Source organism: Gopherus flavomarginatus, chromosome 4 (assembly GCF_025201925.1).
Source record: "Gopherus flavomarginatus isolate rGopFla2 chromosome 4, rGopFla2.mat.asm, whole genome shotgun sequence".
Lineage (NCBI taxonomy): Eukaryota > Metazoa > Chordata > Testudines > Testudinidae > Gopherus > Gopherus flavomarginatus.
In genome coordinates this window covers 55,902,844-55,920,523 of record NC_066620.1, presented here as the reverse complement: position 1 = coordinate 55,920,523, position 17,680 = coordinate 55,902,844, and the positions used below count along the sequence as shown (strand labels likewise).

The following is a 17,680-nucleotide window of genomic DNA, read 5'->3' as shown; positions in this document are numbered from 1 at the left end:
CTTCCACAGGGTGGGAAAGCAAAAGAAAAAGGGTTTAAACCCCAATTTTTATATTGCTTGTTCATTCACTATACAAAGTGCTGCCTTATTAAGGGCACATTTGCTTATGTCTTTTTGGTACCTAGAGTCTCTGGTGTTTGCAATATTTACCCCTTAGCAGGCTGTGAGGGGTTCTCATCTCTGTGGTCTTGTTCCTCGTCAAACTTTCCATAATGGGTCATGGCTTGGAGCTGAGCCTGAGGCTGAGGCTTCAGCACACCTGTCTGACCCAAAGTCCCATTCCCTGGCAGAGAGAGGGTTGGCAACTTGTTTGAGTAAGTTTCAAGCTTGCCCTTGAAAGTTCCTGAAAAGCTGCCCATAACAATTCTTGGACTTGACTTGTGCCTGCAGGGCTTCTCTGCTGACAGTAGAGGGTGGTGGGATCACACTCAAGAAGTACAGTACTGGAGAAGGCAGAGGGTGAGAGCCTCAATACTCCATTAATTCTTCACCTTAGGAAAGTGAGAGAGGAGCTAAAAGCTGAAATCAAGTCACTACTGCAAGAAAATAAACAACAATGTAAACTATACGGCGAAACAAAACTGCCAGCATTGTTGGAGGCAGAAGATATGGTGGTCTGACCTGAGTCCTGAAGCCTCCAACAACAGCACTAGATCACCTTCAAATTCTACAAGTGGGATGTGTTACCCATTAGTGATGAATGCAGACAGAAGCTGTATAGCAGAAATACTACTGGCTATAGTTTCTCTAAAAGGAAATGTCATAAATGCACTGGATTTATTCTGTCCTATCAGCATATGGTACTTACTTTAGACAGGTCTTTGACAGTCTCGGTTTTTCCTGTACCAGCTGGACCAGCAGGACAGCCTCCTAGATTCAAGTGTAGTGCTCCAGTAAGAGTTAACCAGCATCGGTCGGTGAGCGGTGTAATAACCAATCGAGAGGAACAGCCCAAGTACTCATAGCCATACATAAAGGAGGCATTACCTTGAACTACCCTACATGTGGTGTTCATTTCATTCCATTCATAGCGCAATTGCCTGAAATAGTATTTGTGTATCAGAATCTTGTAAAATGAATGACAAAGGAACTAACATCACACCTATTCACTGTATGGAATATACATGGATTTTTTAAATGAAGGGATAAATTAGATAGAGTTGAAGGTGCAGGAAGAGTCAAACAAAAATAATAATCATAAATAGGAGAAAATTTAGAAAGCAAAGCTAATTATATTATGTACTGAAAATAAAGCATCACTTTATCATAATGACATGGAATACTGACTATATGAGTAAAAATAACACAGACTCTGAGGACTTGTCTACAAGGTCAGTTAATACATAGTCAAACCAGGGTTTTAATGTACAGCATACTAGCTTGCCAGGCACTACAGATCTTGTGAATCCTGCTACCACATAGTAAGAGTTTTGTAGTGCACTCTGATATACTGCTTTTTGAAACATTGGGCTCTTCATCCAATCTCAATGTTGTCCCCACTCTTGGCTCCTTGCCCAAGTCTCTTTGCTTAGTCAGTCCCAATCTCCTCCCTCACCCTGACTCCTCATGTGCCCTCTAGCCAGTCCCTTCCCATTTCTCTCCCTGACTTCCAGTCCCAATCTACTCCCCCTACACCAACCTATCCAGCTCCTGTCCCCTCTGCAATAGAACCAGGCAGCTTCCTTCTACATGCTCCACGGACCCAGCGCGAGGAAGAGGGCACTGACAGCACAGGAGAGAGACTGGCTTCTTTCTCTCAGTTCTGATGCTTGGCCCCAACCTATCCAGCAGCAACCCAGAGCTATAATGGCCAGGAAAGTTCTGCTAAGCCCCAAACCAGAACATGCCCAATATGGACAGAATATTTCGGGAATTTAGTTGAAAGGCTCTAGGAAGTCTCTGTTGGGCATGTGCAAACTGTGATTTCTCAAATGCATATAACTTGGCCAAATAAGGCAGTTTTTGACAGGGTTGGCAAAAGGTATATCCCTGACACAAAGGCTACTCCCCTGCCAAATTTCAAACCTCTGCTGTAAAGTATGGAGTGACACAGCTTCTCCAAGAAAAGGTCACTGGAATTTTTTAACATAGGAAAACAAGCATTTTCCCCTAGGTTCATTCAAAATTTCAAAAAAAAAAAACAAAAAACAAAAAACAAAAACAACTCGCTCTGAGTCCAGCACTGAAAATTTCAGCCCTAATGCTTAAAGTATGGCAAAGTTATAAGCAACTGAAAACAGTGTCCAATAATGGGAAGTAATTAGATGTTGCTATCATCCCCACCTATAATAATTTAAAAACTTTGTACCTTGTCCATTCAAAATCCTCCCTTTTGAAGATTTGTTTATCTATCAGACTGGAAAGTATGTCCCTACAGTGGATGTACAGAGTAAGCAACGCCTCTAGTGTGGTTTGCTTGTGAAACTGAAGAATGTCAGATGCCATCTCTGCGAGCTGCTCTAGATTATGGACTACTTCATCATGGATTCCTGTCAGTGCCATTTTTGGATCAGAACTCTGGAAACTTCTTGTACAATCCTTATTAAACATAATTTGACTCTAAAATAGACAAATATTATTCTGGCAGCATTAACTACACGTTCTATTTCTTTGATTTCAAAAGTACATGTTGCATAAACCCACAGATTGGTTTAATAACCTGGGGTCAGATTCTGACATCCTTATATCGACCAGTACTTTACTCCACAAATAATGGAGTAATGAAGAGAAGTGCTGCTTATGATGAATAATAGTAGCAGAACCCCATGCTTATTTGATATTTCCCTTCTGAACACAGAGAAAAAATAATATAATCTTTTCACACTTAGATTTTTTGTATCTTAACCTTCTAAAATGACCACATTCTTCTGTATTCTACTTCAGGTAATGGACTCTGGAAATACTAACGATTTTTTCACATTCATAAATGTTATTTAAATGTAATTAGCATATAACTATTTTTTCTGTAAACTTCTGTTACAGCCCTTTAAAATTACCCTCCTCCCACTATTCTTTTATTTTAACCCTATTAAATTTGAGGCCCTCATGTCAAGGCTACTATCCATTCTCTTTTTTCCTTGACTGCTGGGCAATACAAAATGGTCCCACCCTCAGGTAACTTTTAAATTGCTCCAACCACCTCTGATAATCAGAGAACCAGAGTACACAAGCAGGATTAAACCTGCAGAAATGGTTTATGTTAAAGAACCATGTTATCAACCAAGTAGTCAAGCATTTTGTACTGAAATTTGGAAAGCTGCTTTCATATAGCATTATTAGAATAGGATTTAGATATTTAAAGGCAGAGTTTCTCACTAAAACAGATATCCAAAAACAAGTGGCAATGGCATTTTTCATGTTTGAATGAATTCTCAATGATACTTACCACAAGAAGTACCACCTGTCCTGGATGAGTCAGAAACCACTGTTTAAATTCCATTTGATTCCACTCTACCATTCCAATATTTACAAATCTACAACACATGTCATACCATTAAAATAAAAGTAGGTGATCACAGAAATACTATTAGTTAATTATTATGCTGCCTAGAAGCGATGTGTGGAGGAGGGCATGCAGGCTCCCATATCACCCCTCCCAAGATTTGCTGCTTGGTTTGTAGTGAGCATGCTCAGTAACACTGCTGAAGCCACTGCCCTCACTTTGCGCTCCCTCCCGCCCCCCGCACCACCATCAGCAGCCATGGGTCGTCTCTGATGTTGCCATATACTAAGGTTTTGTAGCAGACTTCATAATCACTAGCTAATATAGCAAGTATTTTGACAAACCAGACTTTGCTATTCTGGATATTTTTGGATGTTACAGCAGATCACCAAAGGCCCAAAGATTAAAAGTCCTCATCACTTTCAATGTCATATGAGGTGCTCAGAACCTTGCATTAAGTGCTTTGCATCTTGCAGAACAGACCCTAAAAGAACTACCATTCCATATGCCAGCATTTTGTCCATAAAACAAATTGCAATATCTGTGCTTAACATCAGTTTCAAAAATGCCTCCTCCAAATAATGACAGCTCAGACTACAGAAACAAATCCCACTTCTGCTTCAGTGTCTCCTTACTGATGCCATATCAGACCAATCTGTTACCTAATAAAACTTTTACAAAAGACAAACCACTCCTCTTTCAAATAAAACCACTTCTCTGAGAGTGAAGGCATCTATAGTAAAAGATGTATAAAATAAATGGGATTCTAAGAAATTTTAATTGCCATCACTAGTCCTTACAATGACTGTGACAGATGAGAGACTTGGGAGGTGTGAGAACTTCAAAGACTATTATATTGAAATGGACCAGAGAGGCATGGGCTTTTGTGACAGTAAGAATTAAATGTGTTTTCAGGGTCCTGGCTTACTGGATGAATTTCCTGTGTAATTTCTACTTGTAGTTAATGTAAGCTCCCCAACATTGGTCATGGCAAAAATATCTGGCCTTTGAAGCTCTGCTCCAGAGATGAGGGGCACTGACTCATGTTGCATGTTTCAGGAAGCCAGAGGGCAAAGACCCAAACCATGTGAAGACACAGCTGTGCTCTCCCAGGTAAGGGTACCAGGTCTGTCTTGAACAAGGAGGAGCAATCAGGATGACTTGGACTCTATCTCTTTATTTTCAGCAGTACGTTAAACAGTAGAGATACTGGTGAAAAGGTGGAGACCAAGTCCCTGTTCCAGGGATGAGGAGAGCATTGCCCAGAGAATATTGACTCATTCCCACTCTGGAGAACTAGCATGGATATTTCTTATTCAGGTGAGTGCCCAACAGGTCTGTGGACAATGTCCCCCATCATCTGAATCCGCCGTGAAGTACTGTTGAATGTTTGTGACTGAACTTTCCGCTATCAAGTGGTGTGTGCTTGGGAGGCAGGCTGCAGACAGTGTAACATTGCGGGAGATGCACCAATTCCATAGCCTCACTGCTTCTATGCATAGGGAGGGAGATCTAGCTCCTGCCTGTCAATTGATGTAGTACATACGGGCTATGTTGTCTGTTAGGAATCTTTGTGTGTGATCCTGTGATCAGTGGGAGGAAATGGGGACAGGCAATTCTGACAGCTCTTAGCTTGAGGAGATTGATATGAAGAGACATCTCCATTGGTGACCACTTGCCCTGCATCATGAGACCGTTCAGATGCATGCCCCACCCTATCAGTGATGCATCCGCAGTGAGGAGCAATGATGGCGAGGTTTGCAAGAAGGGGATCCCTTTGCAAACGTCAGCTGGGTCCTTCCATCAGTCTAAGGAATTTTTGATTCTCGTGGGATTTGTCCAGTCTGTCCCCGTTTGGTCTGTAGACCGAACTGACTATATTTTTTGGAGGCATCACATGTGAAGCCTGGCATGTGGTATCACCACCATTCTTGCTGCCATGTGACCCGAGAGGTGGAGGCAGAGTCTAGCTTCTATATTCATAGTCTGTTCTGAAAGGTTTCTATGAGCATGACTAAGCATGGGAACATGTGTTGAGGCAAGAGGGCTCTGGCCTATTTCAAGTCAAGGTCAGCCTCTATGAATTCCAGGCATTGCCCTGGAGTGAGGGTTGACTTCTGGGTGTTGATCTGTAGGCCCAGTTCTGTGAACAAGTGCAACATAGCTTTGGTCACTTGGAGACAATCATCCAGGTACAAGTAGATCTTTATCCCTTGGGAACTTAAGTAAGTGGCCACCACTGAGAGAACCTTGGAAAATACTCCTGGGGCCGTTGATAGCCTGAAGGGTAGCACTCTGTCCTGGCAGTAGTCATGTCCCAGAGTGAATCTGAGAAAACATCTGTGAGTCAGTAGGACTGAGATACAGAAATAAGCATCCTGAAGGTTGAGGGCCAAAAACCAGTCTCTCTGTTCCAACACCAAAATGATCGTTGCTAAAGTGACCATCTTGAATTGTTGAGCCTTGACAAACTTGTTGAAAGCTCTGACATCTAGTAGAACCCTCTGCCTCACAGAAGTTGAGGTACTGGTTCTATGGTTCCTAACTGGAGGAGACAGTCTACTTCTTGTTGTAGTAAACTCTCATGAGAAGAATCCCTGAAGAGGGATGGGGAAGGGTGTTGTGGAGGAGGGAGAGGTAAAATGGATGAAACATCTGGTTTGAACACTCTTTAGGACCCACTGGTCCATGTTCTGCATTCCCAGACACTGCGGAACGCTGCCGATCGGCGGCCAAATGGGTGTGAAACACTGGTTGGCTGTGTCACTCAGGGGGAGTGATCTAATGGCACTTCAATCCACTCATCAAAAATGGTGCTTGGATGTAGTGGGCTGAGACAAAGAAGATGGTGGGCCAGGTGGTTTGCACATACGGAATTTCCCTTTCTTTCTTTGTGGCTCATAGCGGCATTGAGATTGAGATTGAGACGTGTGGTCGATGCTGGGATTGGGGACTAAATTGTCTCTTTTGTCCTAGTGTATAGATACCCAGTGACCGGAGAGTAGCCCTGGAGTCCTTCAGGGTGTGATAGGAGACATCAGTCTTCTCAGCAAAAAGCTTTGTGCCATCAAAAGGAAGGCCCTCAACTGTACCTCTTTCAGGAAGCTCAACAGATGGAGCCATGGCAAAAGTTGCATCACCATAGCCATTATGTTGGCCACATCAAGGGCAGATTGCAGCAATGTCTTTGTCCTAATTGGCCCTCCTGGATAATGGCCTTAAATTGGTCACAATGTGATTCTGGCATCTTTTCGATAAACTCGTTCAGTTTTAAGTAATTTATAAAATCATATTCGCTATGAGGGCCTGGTAGTTGGTGATACAGAATTGGAGAGTGGCCAAAGAGAACGCTTTTCTAATGAAAAAGTCTAGATGCTTCCAATCCCTATCACAGGGAATAGCCCTTGACTGGTGTTGTCAACCATTGGAGTTAATGGCATCCACCATGATGGAGCTGGGTGGTGGCTGGGAGAACAGAAATTCAGATTGCTTGACAGGGACATAGTACTTTTTGTCCGCCTGCTTGCAGGTAAGTGCCACTGGTGATGGGGTTTGCCACACGGTTTTTGCTGGGTCTAACATGACCTCATTGATAGAGAGGGCAATCTTGGAGGATGAGGAGGAAAGTGGAGAAGGAGTTGTATGTGGGTGTCCTTGACTTCCTCCAATGGTATCCAGACAGTGTCTGCCACTCCCTTATCCAGCTCCTGGAAGAGGTGAAAGTCATATGCCAAAGATTATGGGGGAGGCATGATGACTTCACCAGAAGAAGAGGAGGATATGGTCCTTGGGTCACTTCTTCCTCGGTACTGGCCTCCTGATCCTTTATGTCTTGTGGAAGTTCTGAAGCACTGGATGCTGCAGGCAAGGAGGTGTATCTCGATAGTTCTCGGGTGAGGCTTGAAGCCTGAGAGGCATGCTGGCAATGTGCCACCCAAGGTTCCTAATATGGCTACTGGGATGGTGGGGGCATACAGCCCGGCGGTGGAGCCCATGAGTGGCCATAAGAAGATGGTGGGGTCATCTGTGGGTATATCCTTCGGATCTGTTAATAGTGAGCACCATATGTGTCATAAACAGATAGCTAAGGGTTAATGTCTCTTACACCTGGAAAGAGGTAACCTGAAGCACCTGACCAGAGGACCAATCAGGAAACCAGACTTTTTCAGGTCTGGGTGGAGGGAAGTTTGTGTCTGAGTTTTTTGTCTTCTGTCTGTCTCTCTCTCGGCTATGAGAAGATTTCTGTTTCCTGCTTTCTAATCTTCTGTTTCCAAGTTGTGAGTACAGAGATCATAATACAATAGGGGTTATTGTTTTTTTCTTTTGTATTTACATGGGTATAGTTGCTGGAATGTTTTGAATTGTATTCTTTTTGAATAAGGCTGTTTATTCATATTTCTTTTAAGCAATTGACCCTGTATTTGTCACCTTAATACAGAGAGACCATTTTTATGTACTTTTTCTTTCTTTTTATATAAAGCTTTCTTTTTAAGACCTGTTGGAGTTATTCTTTAGTGTGGAACTCCAGGGAATTGAGTCTGTGCTCACCAGGGAATTGGTGGGAGGAAGAAGTCAGGGGGAAATCTGTGTGTGTTAGATTTACTAGCCTGACTTTGCATTCCCTCTGGGTGAGGGGGGAAGAGAGATTAGCTCTCGGTACTTCTGTTTTCCAAGGCTGGAAACGGGGAGGGTGGAATCCCTCTGTTTAGATTCACGGAGCTTGCTTCTGTGCATCTCTCCAGGAACACCTGGAGGGGGGAAGGGAAAAGGTTTAATTCCCTTTGTTGTGAGATTCAAGGGATTTGGGTCTTGGGGTCCCCAGGGAAGGTTTTTTGGGGGGACCAGAGTGCCCCAAAACACTCTAATTTTTTGGGTGGTGGCAGCTTTACTAGGTCCAAGCTGGTAACTAAGCTTGGAGGTTTTCATGCTAACCCCCATATTTTGGACGCTAAGGTCCAAATCTGGGACTAGGTTATGATAATATGGGGCTTGGGAGGAGAACTGCAACGCTACCTCCTCTGGCTCACTGTCTGAAGCATCACTAGAGAGCAGAGGGGCATGACATGGTAGTGTGGATATTTCCTGTGCTCAGTAAATGCTTGGTGCAGAGGTCCCAAGAAGTGAGGACCCAGATGTGTCTAGCATGCTGAGGTCCCTGGAATGGTGGGATTCTGTTAGTACCAATCATCCCAGGGTCAGTGGCAGTGGAGATGATCTTGGTGCTGACGGTGCCAAAGATACTAAGTGAATGGAGATCGCTTATGGTTATCTCGGAGCTCACTGTGGGGACTTGCTGCTCTCTTCTTATATGATTTATGAAAAGGGTCCTCAGCTTGTTTCTTCGACCCACAGTCCTTAGATGTAGAGGGCTTGGGGAAGATTCACATCTGTCAGGTGATTCGGGCTGGAGAGCAACCTCCATGAAGATGACCTTCCGGCAGATCTCTCTGTCCTTAAGGGATCTTGGCTGGAGTTGTTGGCAAAGACCACACTTCTACTGGATGTGGCCTTCTCCAAGGCAGAGAATGCACTGACAGTATTTGTCCACAACTGGGATTGCCTCTTTAAAGTGAGGCATTTTTTGAAGCCCGTTGAACTGAGTATACCCCACTGGGGAGGAAGGGGGAGAAAAGAATAGGAAAGAAATTATAGTCTTGGGGGGGAGGGGGAGTTTTAAGCATAACATAAGGAAGAAAATAACTACAACTAGAACTATAACTAGGAGACTAACTATAGGTAAGTAAAATAAAGCGATAGACTTAATGGACTGCTAATGGCTGTAGATCAAGGAAGGAATTATAGCTCCCCACATCACCATCCTGACTTCTGCGACTTTATGAATTTGTTCAGACATCTCAGATCTAAACTCAGTCACCACCCTCTGTCCTTTGGCATGAGAAAATACTTTTGAGCAAAACCCTTTCACCCTGTGAGGAGATGGGATCATTTCTATTGCTCCTAACTGAAGGAGAGAGTGCATTTCTCAAATCAGTATCGTCTCATGAGAGGGGTCCCTGTAGAGAGATGGAGAAGGGCTGCAGAAAGTAGGGAGGGAAGGACATAAGGTGAATAGTGTAGCCTAATCTTATAACCTCCATGACCCACTTGTCTTTTGTAATACACAAGGGCGGCTCTAGGCATTTTGCTGCCCGAAGCACGGCAGGCAGGCTGCCTTCGGTGGCTTGCCTGCGGAGGGTCTGCTGGTCCCGCGGCTTCGGTGGACCTCCCGCAGGCGTGCCTGTGGGAGGTCCTCTGAAGCCACAGAACCAGCGGACCCTCTGCAGGCACGCCTACAGGAGGTCCACTGAAGCCGCAGGACCAGTGGACCTCCGCAGGCAAGCCGCTGAAGGCAGCCTGCCTGCCGCCCTTGCGGCGCCGGCAGAGCGCCCCCCGTGGCTTGCCGCCCCAAGCACGTGCTTGGCGTGCTTGGGCCTGGAGCCGCCCCTGGTAATATGCCACCAAGCCTGTTGGAAATTGGAAAGGTGGTCTCCAAAATTGGAAAGATGGACAAAAGATTGTAGCTTGTAAACTAAAGAGGAGGGAGGAATTGAACCCTTGATCAATCCATCCAAATTACTGTTTAAGGGATAAGTGGGTACTTGCTGAAGGAGGGTGATGAGCTCTCTTCCCCTGGAATCTTTGTCTCTTTCTAATGGGTTCAGTGGTTCTGTAAAATCAAGAGAACTGGGAAAGGTGCAGTCTCTGGGCAGTTTGAGGTGTGCCAAGTCTCCTTTTGTTCGTAGGGGTGTATATAACAGAGATCTCAACATGGTCATGGATTTTTTCAGCATACGTAGGGACTCGTCTGTAGTTCCAGATAAGAGCTTCCAACCATTAAACTGGAGATCCTCAAAAGTATTCTGAACCTCTCTTGTGAACCTCAAACGTTAGAGACATGACGTTCTGTGCATAACAACCGCTGTGGAGAGGGATTTAGCATCGTCATCTGCAGTATCTAAGGAGGCTTGGAGAGAAGTTTCAACTAATAATTAACACGTCACAAAGATGGTCTGAAAGTGCTGTAATTCATGAAGTCATATTTCCCACGATCACCTGACAGCTTATGGTCCAAAATGGGAGGAATATGAATGAGTAATCCTTTTGTCTAAAAAGGTCTAACTTCTTCTGATTCTTATCATATGAAGTTAAAGAAGTTAAAGAAGTATGGACTGGACTATAAGGTGGATAGAAAGCTGGCTAGATCGTCGGGCTCAACGAGTAGTGATCAATGGCTCCATGTCTAGTTGGCAGCCGGTTTCAAGTGGAGTGCCCCAAGGGTTGGTCCTGGGGCCAGTTTTGTTCAAATCTTCACTAATGATCTGGAGGATGACATGGACTGCACTCTCAGCAAGTTTGCAGATGACACTAAACTTGGAGGAGTGGTAGATACGCTGGAGGGTAGGGATAGGATACAGACGGACCTAGACAAATTAGAAGACTGGGCCAAAAGAAACCTGATGAGGTTCAACAAGAACAAGTGCAGAGTCCTGCATTTAGGACGGAAGAATCTCATTCACTGTTACAGACTAGGGACCAAATGGCTAGGAAGCAGTTCTGCAGAAAAGGACCTAGGGGTTACAGTGGACGAGAAGAGAAAGTCACTCACCTTGCAGTAACTGAGGTTCTTCGAGATGTGTGTCCCTGTGGGTGCTCCACTTTAGGTGACGGTGCGTCCCGGTGCTGTCGATCGGAGATTTTCGGTAGCAGTGCCTGGTTGGGGCGCACGCACCCAGATGGTATCTCCCATCTAGTTGGAATCTTCTTGAGTGCGTGCGCACCACACCCTCCTCAGTTCCTTCTCTACCGTGGAGAGTCATCTCTGCACTCCAAAGTAGAGGGGAGGAGGGCGGGGAGTGGAGCACCCACAGGGACACACATCTCGAAGAACCTCAGTTACTGCAAGGTGAGTAACTTTCTCTTCTCCTTCGAGTGCTGTCCCTGTGCGTGCTCCACTCTAGGTGAATGTGTAACAGTACCCACTATGGTTGGTGGGACTTTGGAGATGCAGCAGGGAGTACTGAAGATAGTACTGTATGGCCTACTATTGCGTTTGCCATGGTGTCTTGCGTGAGAGCACAGTGTTTTGTAAATGTGTGTTCAGATGACCATGTAGCCGCCTTGCAGATATCAGGAATGGGAACGTTGTGTAAGAAGACAATGGATGCTGACATGGCTCTAGTGGAATGAGTTCTAATGTTGTCGGGCGGTTGAAGATTCTTCGCATGGTAACAGGATCTGATGCAGTCAGAGATCCACTTGGATAGACGTTGTTTAGAGATAGCCGTGCCCTTTGATCTTTCGGCAATGGAAACGAAGAGTCGTGGAGACTTGCGAAATGGTTTAGTCCATTCTAAATAAAAGGCAATTGCTCTCCTCACGTTGAGAGTATGCAGGGTTGCGTCCTGCGGAGTTTTGTGAAGTTTGGGATAGAAAGTAGGTAAATGTATACATTGGTTGAGGTGGAAGGTTGACACCACCTTAGGAAGAGATTTAGGATGTGGTCTCAAAGTGACTTTATCTTTGGAGAAGATTGTGTAGGGAGGGTGGGCCATGAGGGCACTCATTTCACCAACTCTCCTCACTGATGTTATGGCAACTAGGAAAGCCACCTTCATGGACATATGGAGGTGAGAGGAGGTAGCCAACAGCTCAAATGGAGGTTTCATGAGGGCATGAAGAACGAGGTTAAGATTCCATGTAGCCACTCTTGGATGAATTTCAGGATAAAGATTTTGCAGGCCAGAGAGAAAGCGTTTAATGGTGGGGTGTGTAAAGAGTGAGTACCCATCCAATAGGTCATGGAAGGTGGTAAGCGCCGCCAGGTGCACTTTGATGGAGCTGAGCGAGAGTCCGTTCTGTTTTAGTTTCAGGAGGTAGTCTAGAATGTTACGGAAGGTCACATTATTGGGTGCTAAATGGTTATGCGAACATCAAAGAGCGAAACTTCTCCACTTCTGAAGGTAGGTTTTACGAGTGGAGTCTCTCCTACTGTGCAAGGGGACATATTAGACCTGCTCGGAACAGGCTAGTTCATGGGTTTGGAACCATGAAGGAACCAGGCTGTGAGGTGGAGCTTTTGGAACTGGGTGTGAAGGACTCGTCCGTTGTCCTGGTAAGGGAGGTCTGGTCTGTTGGGGAGAGCCCATGGGTGACGGGAGGACATGTGGAGAAGGTGGGGTACCATGTCTGTCTTGGCCAAGCCGGGGCAATAAGGATGACCTGGGCTTTGTCGTCCGCAATCTTCCAAAGAACCCTGTGTAGTAGAGGGATAGGTGGGAAGGCATACAGGAGGTAGTTGTTCCATGGGATGAGGACTGCATCCCCTAAGGATGCAGTCCCGAGTCCCACCCTGGAGCAAAACAGGGGGCATTTTCGGTTTCGGGTCGTGGCAAAGAGATCTACTGACGGCATGCCCCAGTGGGAGAAAAGCTGTTGGAGTACTGCGGGGTGCAGTTCCCATTCGTGTTCTGTCGAGAAGTGTCTGCTGAGTGCGTCCGCAGTAGTGCTGTGACAGCCTGGTAGGTAGGAAGCGATGATCTGTATTTGATGTCGTATGCACCAATTCCATAGTCGAATGGCTTCCATGCAGAGGGAATGTCATGGGGCTCCCCCTTGTCTGTTTATGTAATAACAGACAACATAGCATGTATGTAAGACTCGCAGGTATTTGTTCTTTATGAGGGGAAGAAAGTGAAGGCATGCTCTCCTCACTGCTCTGAACTCTAAGAGATTTATGTGTAGATGTGTCTCTGATGCAGACCACCGGCCTTGTGCCCTGTGTTCCCCTAGATGAGCTCCCCAACCAATCAGGGATGCGTTTGTGGTGAGCATGAGCATTGGGGATCATTGCTGGAAGGAAACCCCCGTGCAGAGGTTTTCTGGACTTGTCCACCATTGTAGGGAAGTTACAACATGGGGTGGAGGAGTTAGCAGCATCCCTAAGGGATGTCTGCTGGGTTTGAAACTGGAGTTGAGCCAGCCCTGGAGGCATCTCATATGTAGCCTGGCATGTTGAACCACAAAGGTGGTAGCTGCCAGGGCCAGCTCTAGCAATTTCGCTACCCCAAGCACGGCGGCATGTCGCGGGGGGCGCTCTGCCGCTCGCCGGTCCCGTGGCTCCGGTGGATCTCAGCAGGCTTCCCTGCGGGGGGTCCGGTGGTTTCGCGGCTCCGGTGGACCTCCTGCAGGCGTGCCTGCGGATGCTCCACCGGAGCCGCGGGACCAGCGGACCCTCCGCAGGCACGCCTGTGGGAGGTCCACCGGAGCCGCCTGCCGCCCTCCCGGCGACTGGCAGAGCGCCCCCCGTGGCACGCTGCCCCAAGCACGCGCTTGGCATGCTGTGGCCTGGAGCCGGCCCTGGTAGCTGCCATGTGACCAAGGAGCTGTAGGCAGATTCTTGTTTGCGTCCTGGGACGAATAGAGAGCATACGTATGAACTGCGTGATAGTCAGGAATCTGTTGTATGGGAGCGAGGCCCTGCTCTGGGTTGAGTCGAGATGAGCTCCAATGAATTCGATCTGTTGCGTGGGTATCAGGGTAGATTTTTGGATGTTTACTTGGAGGCCTAGGCTGTGAAAAAGGGAGACGGTGAAGCGCGTGGCTTGAAGTGTCTCGCCATAGGAGTCACCCCTGATGAGGCAATCGTCCAGGTAGGGGAAAAGTGTGACCCCGTGTTTGCAGAGGTGAGCCACAACCACGGCTAGGGTCTTGGAAAAAACTCTTGGAGCTGTGGAGAGTCCGAAAGGGAGAACTCTGTATTGGAAATGATCCTGACCGATTGTGAATCGGAGGAAGCGTCTGTGAGCTGGATGTATTGATATATGGAAATAAGCATCTTGTAGGTTGAGGGCTATGAACCAGTCCCCTTGATCCAATGCAGGTATTATTGTGCCCAGTGTGACCATCTTGAATCTTTGTGTCCTCACAAATTTGTTCAGTCGGCGTAGGTCTAATACAGGCCTCCGTCCCTCGGTTTTCTTCTGCGTTAGAAAGTAATGGGAGTAGAACCCTGTCCCTTGATGTTGCGTCGGCACAGGTTCCACTGCGCCTAGTTGCAGAAGGTGTGCCACTTCTGTGTGAAGTAACTGCTCGTGAGAGGGGTCCCTGAAGAGGGACGGGGAAGGGGAAAGGGTAGGAGGATAGGATTTGAACGGGATGGAGTAACCGGTCTGAACTATTTCGAGGACCCAGCGGTCCTGTGTAATCCGCTGCCAAGCATGTTGGAAATACTGGAGGCGGTGGCCAAATGGACAAGTAAGTGGTGGAATCAACGTGTGGTCGTGCAGACCCTCGACCAAAGCTTCAAAACGGTTGTTTATTGCCCGGTGGACGGAAGGTGGTGGCTTGATTTTGATTTTGTCTGCATTTGGGAGGTCTAGTACGATTCCTAGTTGTGTCGTATGGTCTGGATTGAGGGCGATAGTACTGATGTGTGCGTGGTCTTTGGTAGGGTTGGTATCATTGTCTCCTGGGAAGAGATGGGTCAATGCCCAGGGTGCGCAGTGTCGCTCTCGAATCTTTCATGGTGTGGAGGAGTTCATCAGTTTTTTTTGAAAAGAGTTTGTCCTTATCAAAAGGGAGATCTTCCACTTTGGTCTGGAGCTCTTTAGGAATGCCTGACACAGAGAGCCATGAGGATCTGCGCATAACCACAGCAGTTGCAGTGGTACGGGCTGCTCTGTCCGCCCTGTCTAAGGATGCCTGTAGGGCCGTTCTGGAGATCAGTTGTCCCTCAGACAGGATTGATTTGAAGTCTGCTCTTCTGTCCTCTGGGATGTATGAGGCAAATTCGAAAAGCTTATTGTAATTATCAAAATCATAGCTGGCAAGGAGAGCAGAATAGTTTGCAATCCTGAATTGTAGTGTCGAGGATGCATAAACCTTGCAGCCCAGGACATCAAGACGTCTAAGGTCCTTGTCTTGCGGGGTAGGTCGATATTGTGACTGTTTGGTCTGCTGTGCAACTGCATCGATGACAAGAGAGTTCGGTGGTGGATGAGAAAATAGGAAGTCTGCGTCCTTTGCAGGAACATAGTATTTACGTTCGATCTTCTTACACGTTGGTACTAGAGAAGCTGGGATTTGCCAGAGCGTGTCAGCTGGCTCCATGAGTGCTTCGTTTATAGGGAGCGCGATTTTCGAGGGCACAGACGGCTGAAGGATTTTGAGGAGTTTGTGCTGAGTCTCCTGAACCTCTTCTAAGCGGATATCCTGACTGAGTGCAACCATCCTAAAAAGTTCTTGAAATTGTTTGCAGTCGACCACGGTCTGTGGGGGTAGAGGGAGGATGGCTTCATCTGAGGCTAATGGAGAGTTAGGGTTAGGCGAGTCAGGATATGGTGCACAGCTCCCAGGCTCAGGAGGGGGCTCAGGCACCCTGGAAGTGGATGGAGCAGGAGATTGAGGCACCGAAGGAAGATGATAGGTAGGAGGATTCTGCCATGGGTACCACTGAGGCCAAAGCATGGGGTAGGAGAACCCAGGCATCGCCCCCGGGCGGGGCAACATAGGGAAACTGAGGCTGCTGAGCTTGAGCCGTAACCTGAGGCAGTAAAGGTGCCTGTGGAGGAGAAGCAGGAGGGGAGAACTCCGCTTGCTGCTGTAGCTCAAGGTCACCTTCGGTGAAAGCCAGTTCAGGTGGAGAAAGTGGCAGGTCAAGAAAGGAGTCCTCTGTATCTAGGAGCAGAGAGTGAGGCTCAGGTGGCACTAAAAGGTCACTTTGAGTGAGAAGCTGTTGTTCCTGCTCCCTAGGTTCAGCTAAGCCTGCTCTCTGCTCTAGCTCTTTAGTAGGAGAGAGTGACAGAGAATGTCCTGCTGTATTGAGCCTAGAGGTGCCCTGCAGGGGGTCTGCTGCTGGTGCGTGGGCAGAAGAGTGGTTGGGTGCCGACGCTCTTCTCGGTGCCGAGGCTGATCGCGCTGTCGGCACCACGGCTATTTTCGTTGCTGAGGCAGAGCGCGCTGGCGGGACCGCAGCCACTTTTGGCAGCGAAACTGACCAGGCTGTGAGTACCGCAGCCATTTTGGGTGTCGGTGCCGAACGCGCTGCCGGCACTGCAGCCGTTGCCAGTGCCAAGGAGGAATGTGGTACCGGTGCTGAAGCCCCTCTGGGTGCCGAAGAGGAGTGAGTTGTCCGCGCCGCAGTCATCTGCGGCACTGAGGGGACTGAGTCAACAGGTGCCTTCCCCGCGCGGGAGGTCTGGTCCCTGCCTCTAAGCTCTGTCAGAGCGGTTGCTGAGGCATTAGAAGAGGCTGACGCAGCTGTCTTTCGTGCTGTCAGCACAGGAGGTAGGGATCTCGCCGGAGACCCCCTCCCCCCGTTAGAGTCTCGTTTGTGAGACTGCTGAGCTTCTTGCCTCCGCTTCAGGAAGGGTGAAGCAACGCTCCCCACCGGTTCCGATCTGGCTGGGGAGCGTGTGGGAGCAGGTTCTACCTTTCCCGTCTCCGACAGCGACTGCAGGGATTTTTCCATCATAATGATCTTGAGGCACAGATCCCTGTCACGACGAGCTCTTGACTTGAGGCTCGCACAAGGGAGGCACTTCACGGGGATATGGGTGTCCCCGAGGCACTTGACACAATGAGAGTGGCCATATGACCATGGCATGAAGTCCTGACAGGAGATGCATCTTTTGAAACCTGAAGCTCCTGACATTATGAGTTAGAGATGGCCAAGGAGAGTGTCTCAATGGGAGACAAGCCTGAGGCGTTTTTTTTTTTTTTTTTTGTAAACTAAGCAATTAACTATGTAACTATACTAAAGGAAGGGAAACAACTGGGAAGTAATTAATAATTATTTCTATGTTCTTTGTTACTGTTTCCCATAGAGATCAGGGAAGAGAAGGTAGCACTGCCCTGAGTCTCGTCTTCAGCCGAGGACGGTTGAGAAGGAACTGAGGAGGGTGTGGGGCACACGCACTCAGGAAGATTCCAACTGGACGGGAGATACCATCTGGGTGCGTGCACCCCAACCAGGCACTGCTACTGAAAATCTCCAATCGACAGCGCTGGGATGCACCGTCATCTAGAGCGGAGCACCCACAGGGACAGCACTCGAAGAAGAAGCTGGATATGAGTCAACAGTGTGCCCTTGTTGCCAAGAAGACTAACAGCATTTTGGGCTGTATAAGTAGGAGCATTGCCAGCAGATTGAGGGATGTGATCATTCCCCTCTATTCGACATTGGTGAGGCCTCATCTGGAGTACTGTGCCAAGTTTTGGGCCCCACACTACAAGAAGGAT

General features: G+C 47.4%; 1 protein-coding gene across 1 annotated transcript in view; it reads right to left on the bottom strand.

Annotated features, from left to right (window-relative positions):
* The window catches only part of DNAH14 (dynein axonemal heavy chain 14), a 490,898-nt gene that overhangs the window by 280,315 nt on the left and 192,903 nt on the right, over window positions 1–17,680 (bottom strand). The window contains exons 28-30 of the mRNA XM_050948398.1: window positions 3,386–3,473; window positions 2,309–2,559; window positions 809–1,040 (exon numbers count right to left, since the gene is read on the bottom strand). Coding sequence (XP_050804355.1) covers window positions 809–1,040; window positions 2,309–2,559; window positions 3,386–3,473 — 571 coding nt within the window. The remainder of the gene's footprint in view (window positions 1–808; window positions 1,041–2,308; window positions 2,560–3,385; window positions 3,474–17,680) is intronic.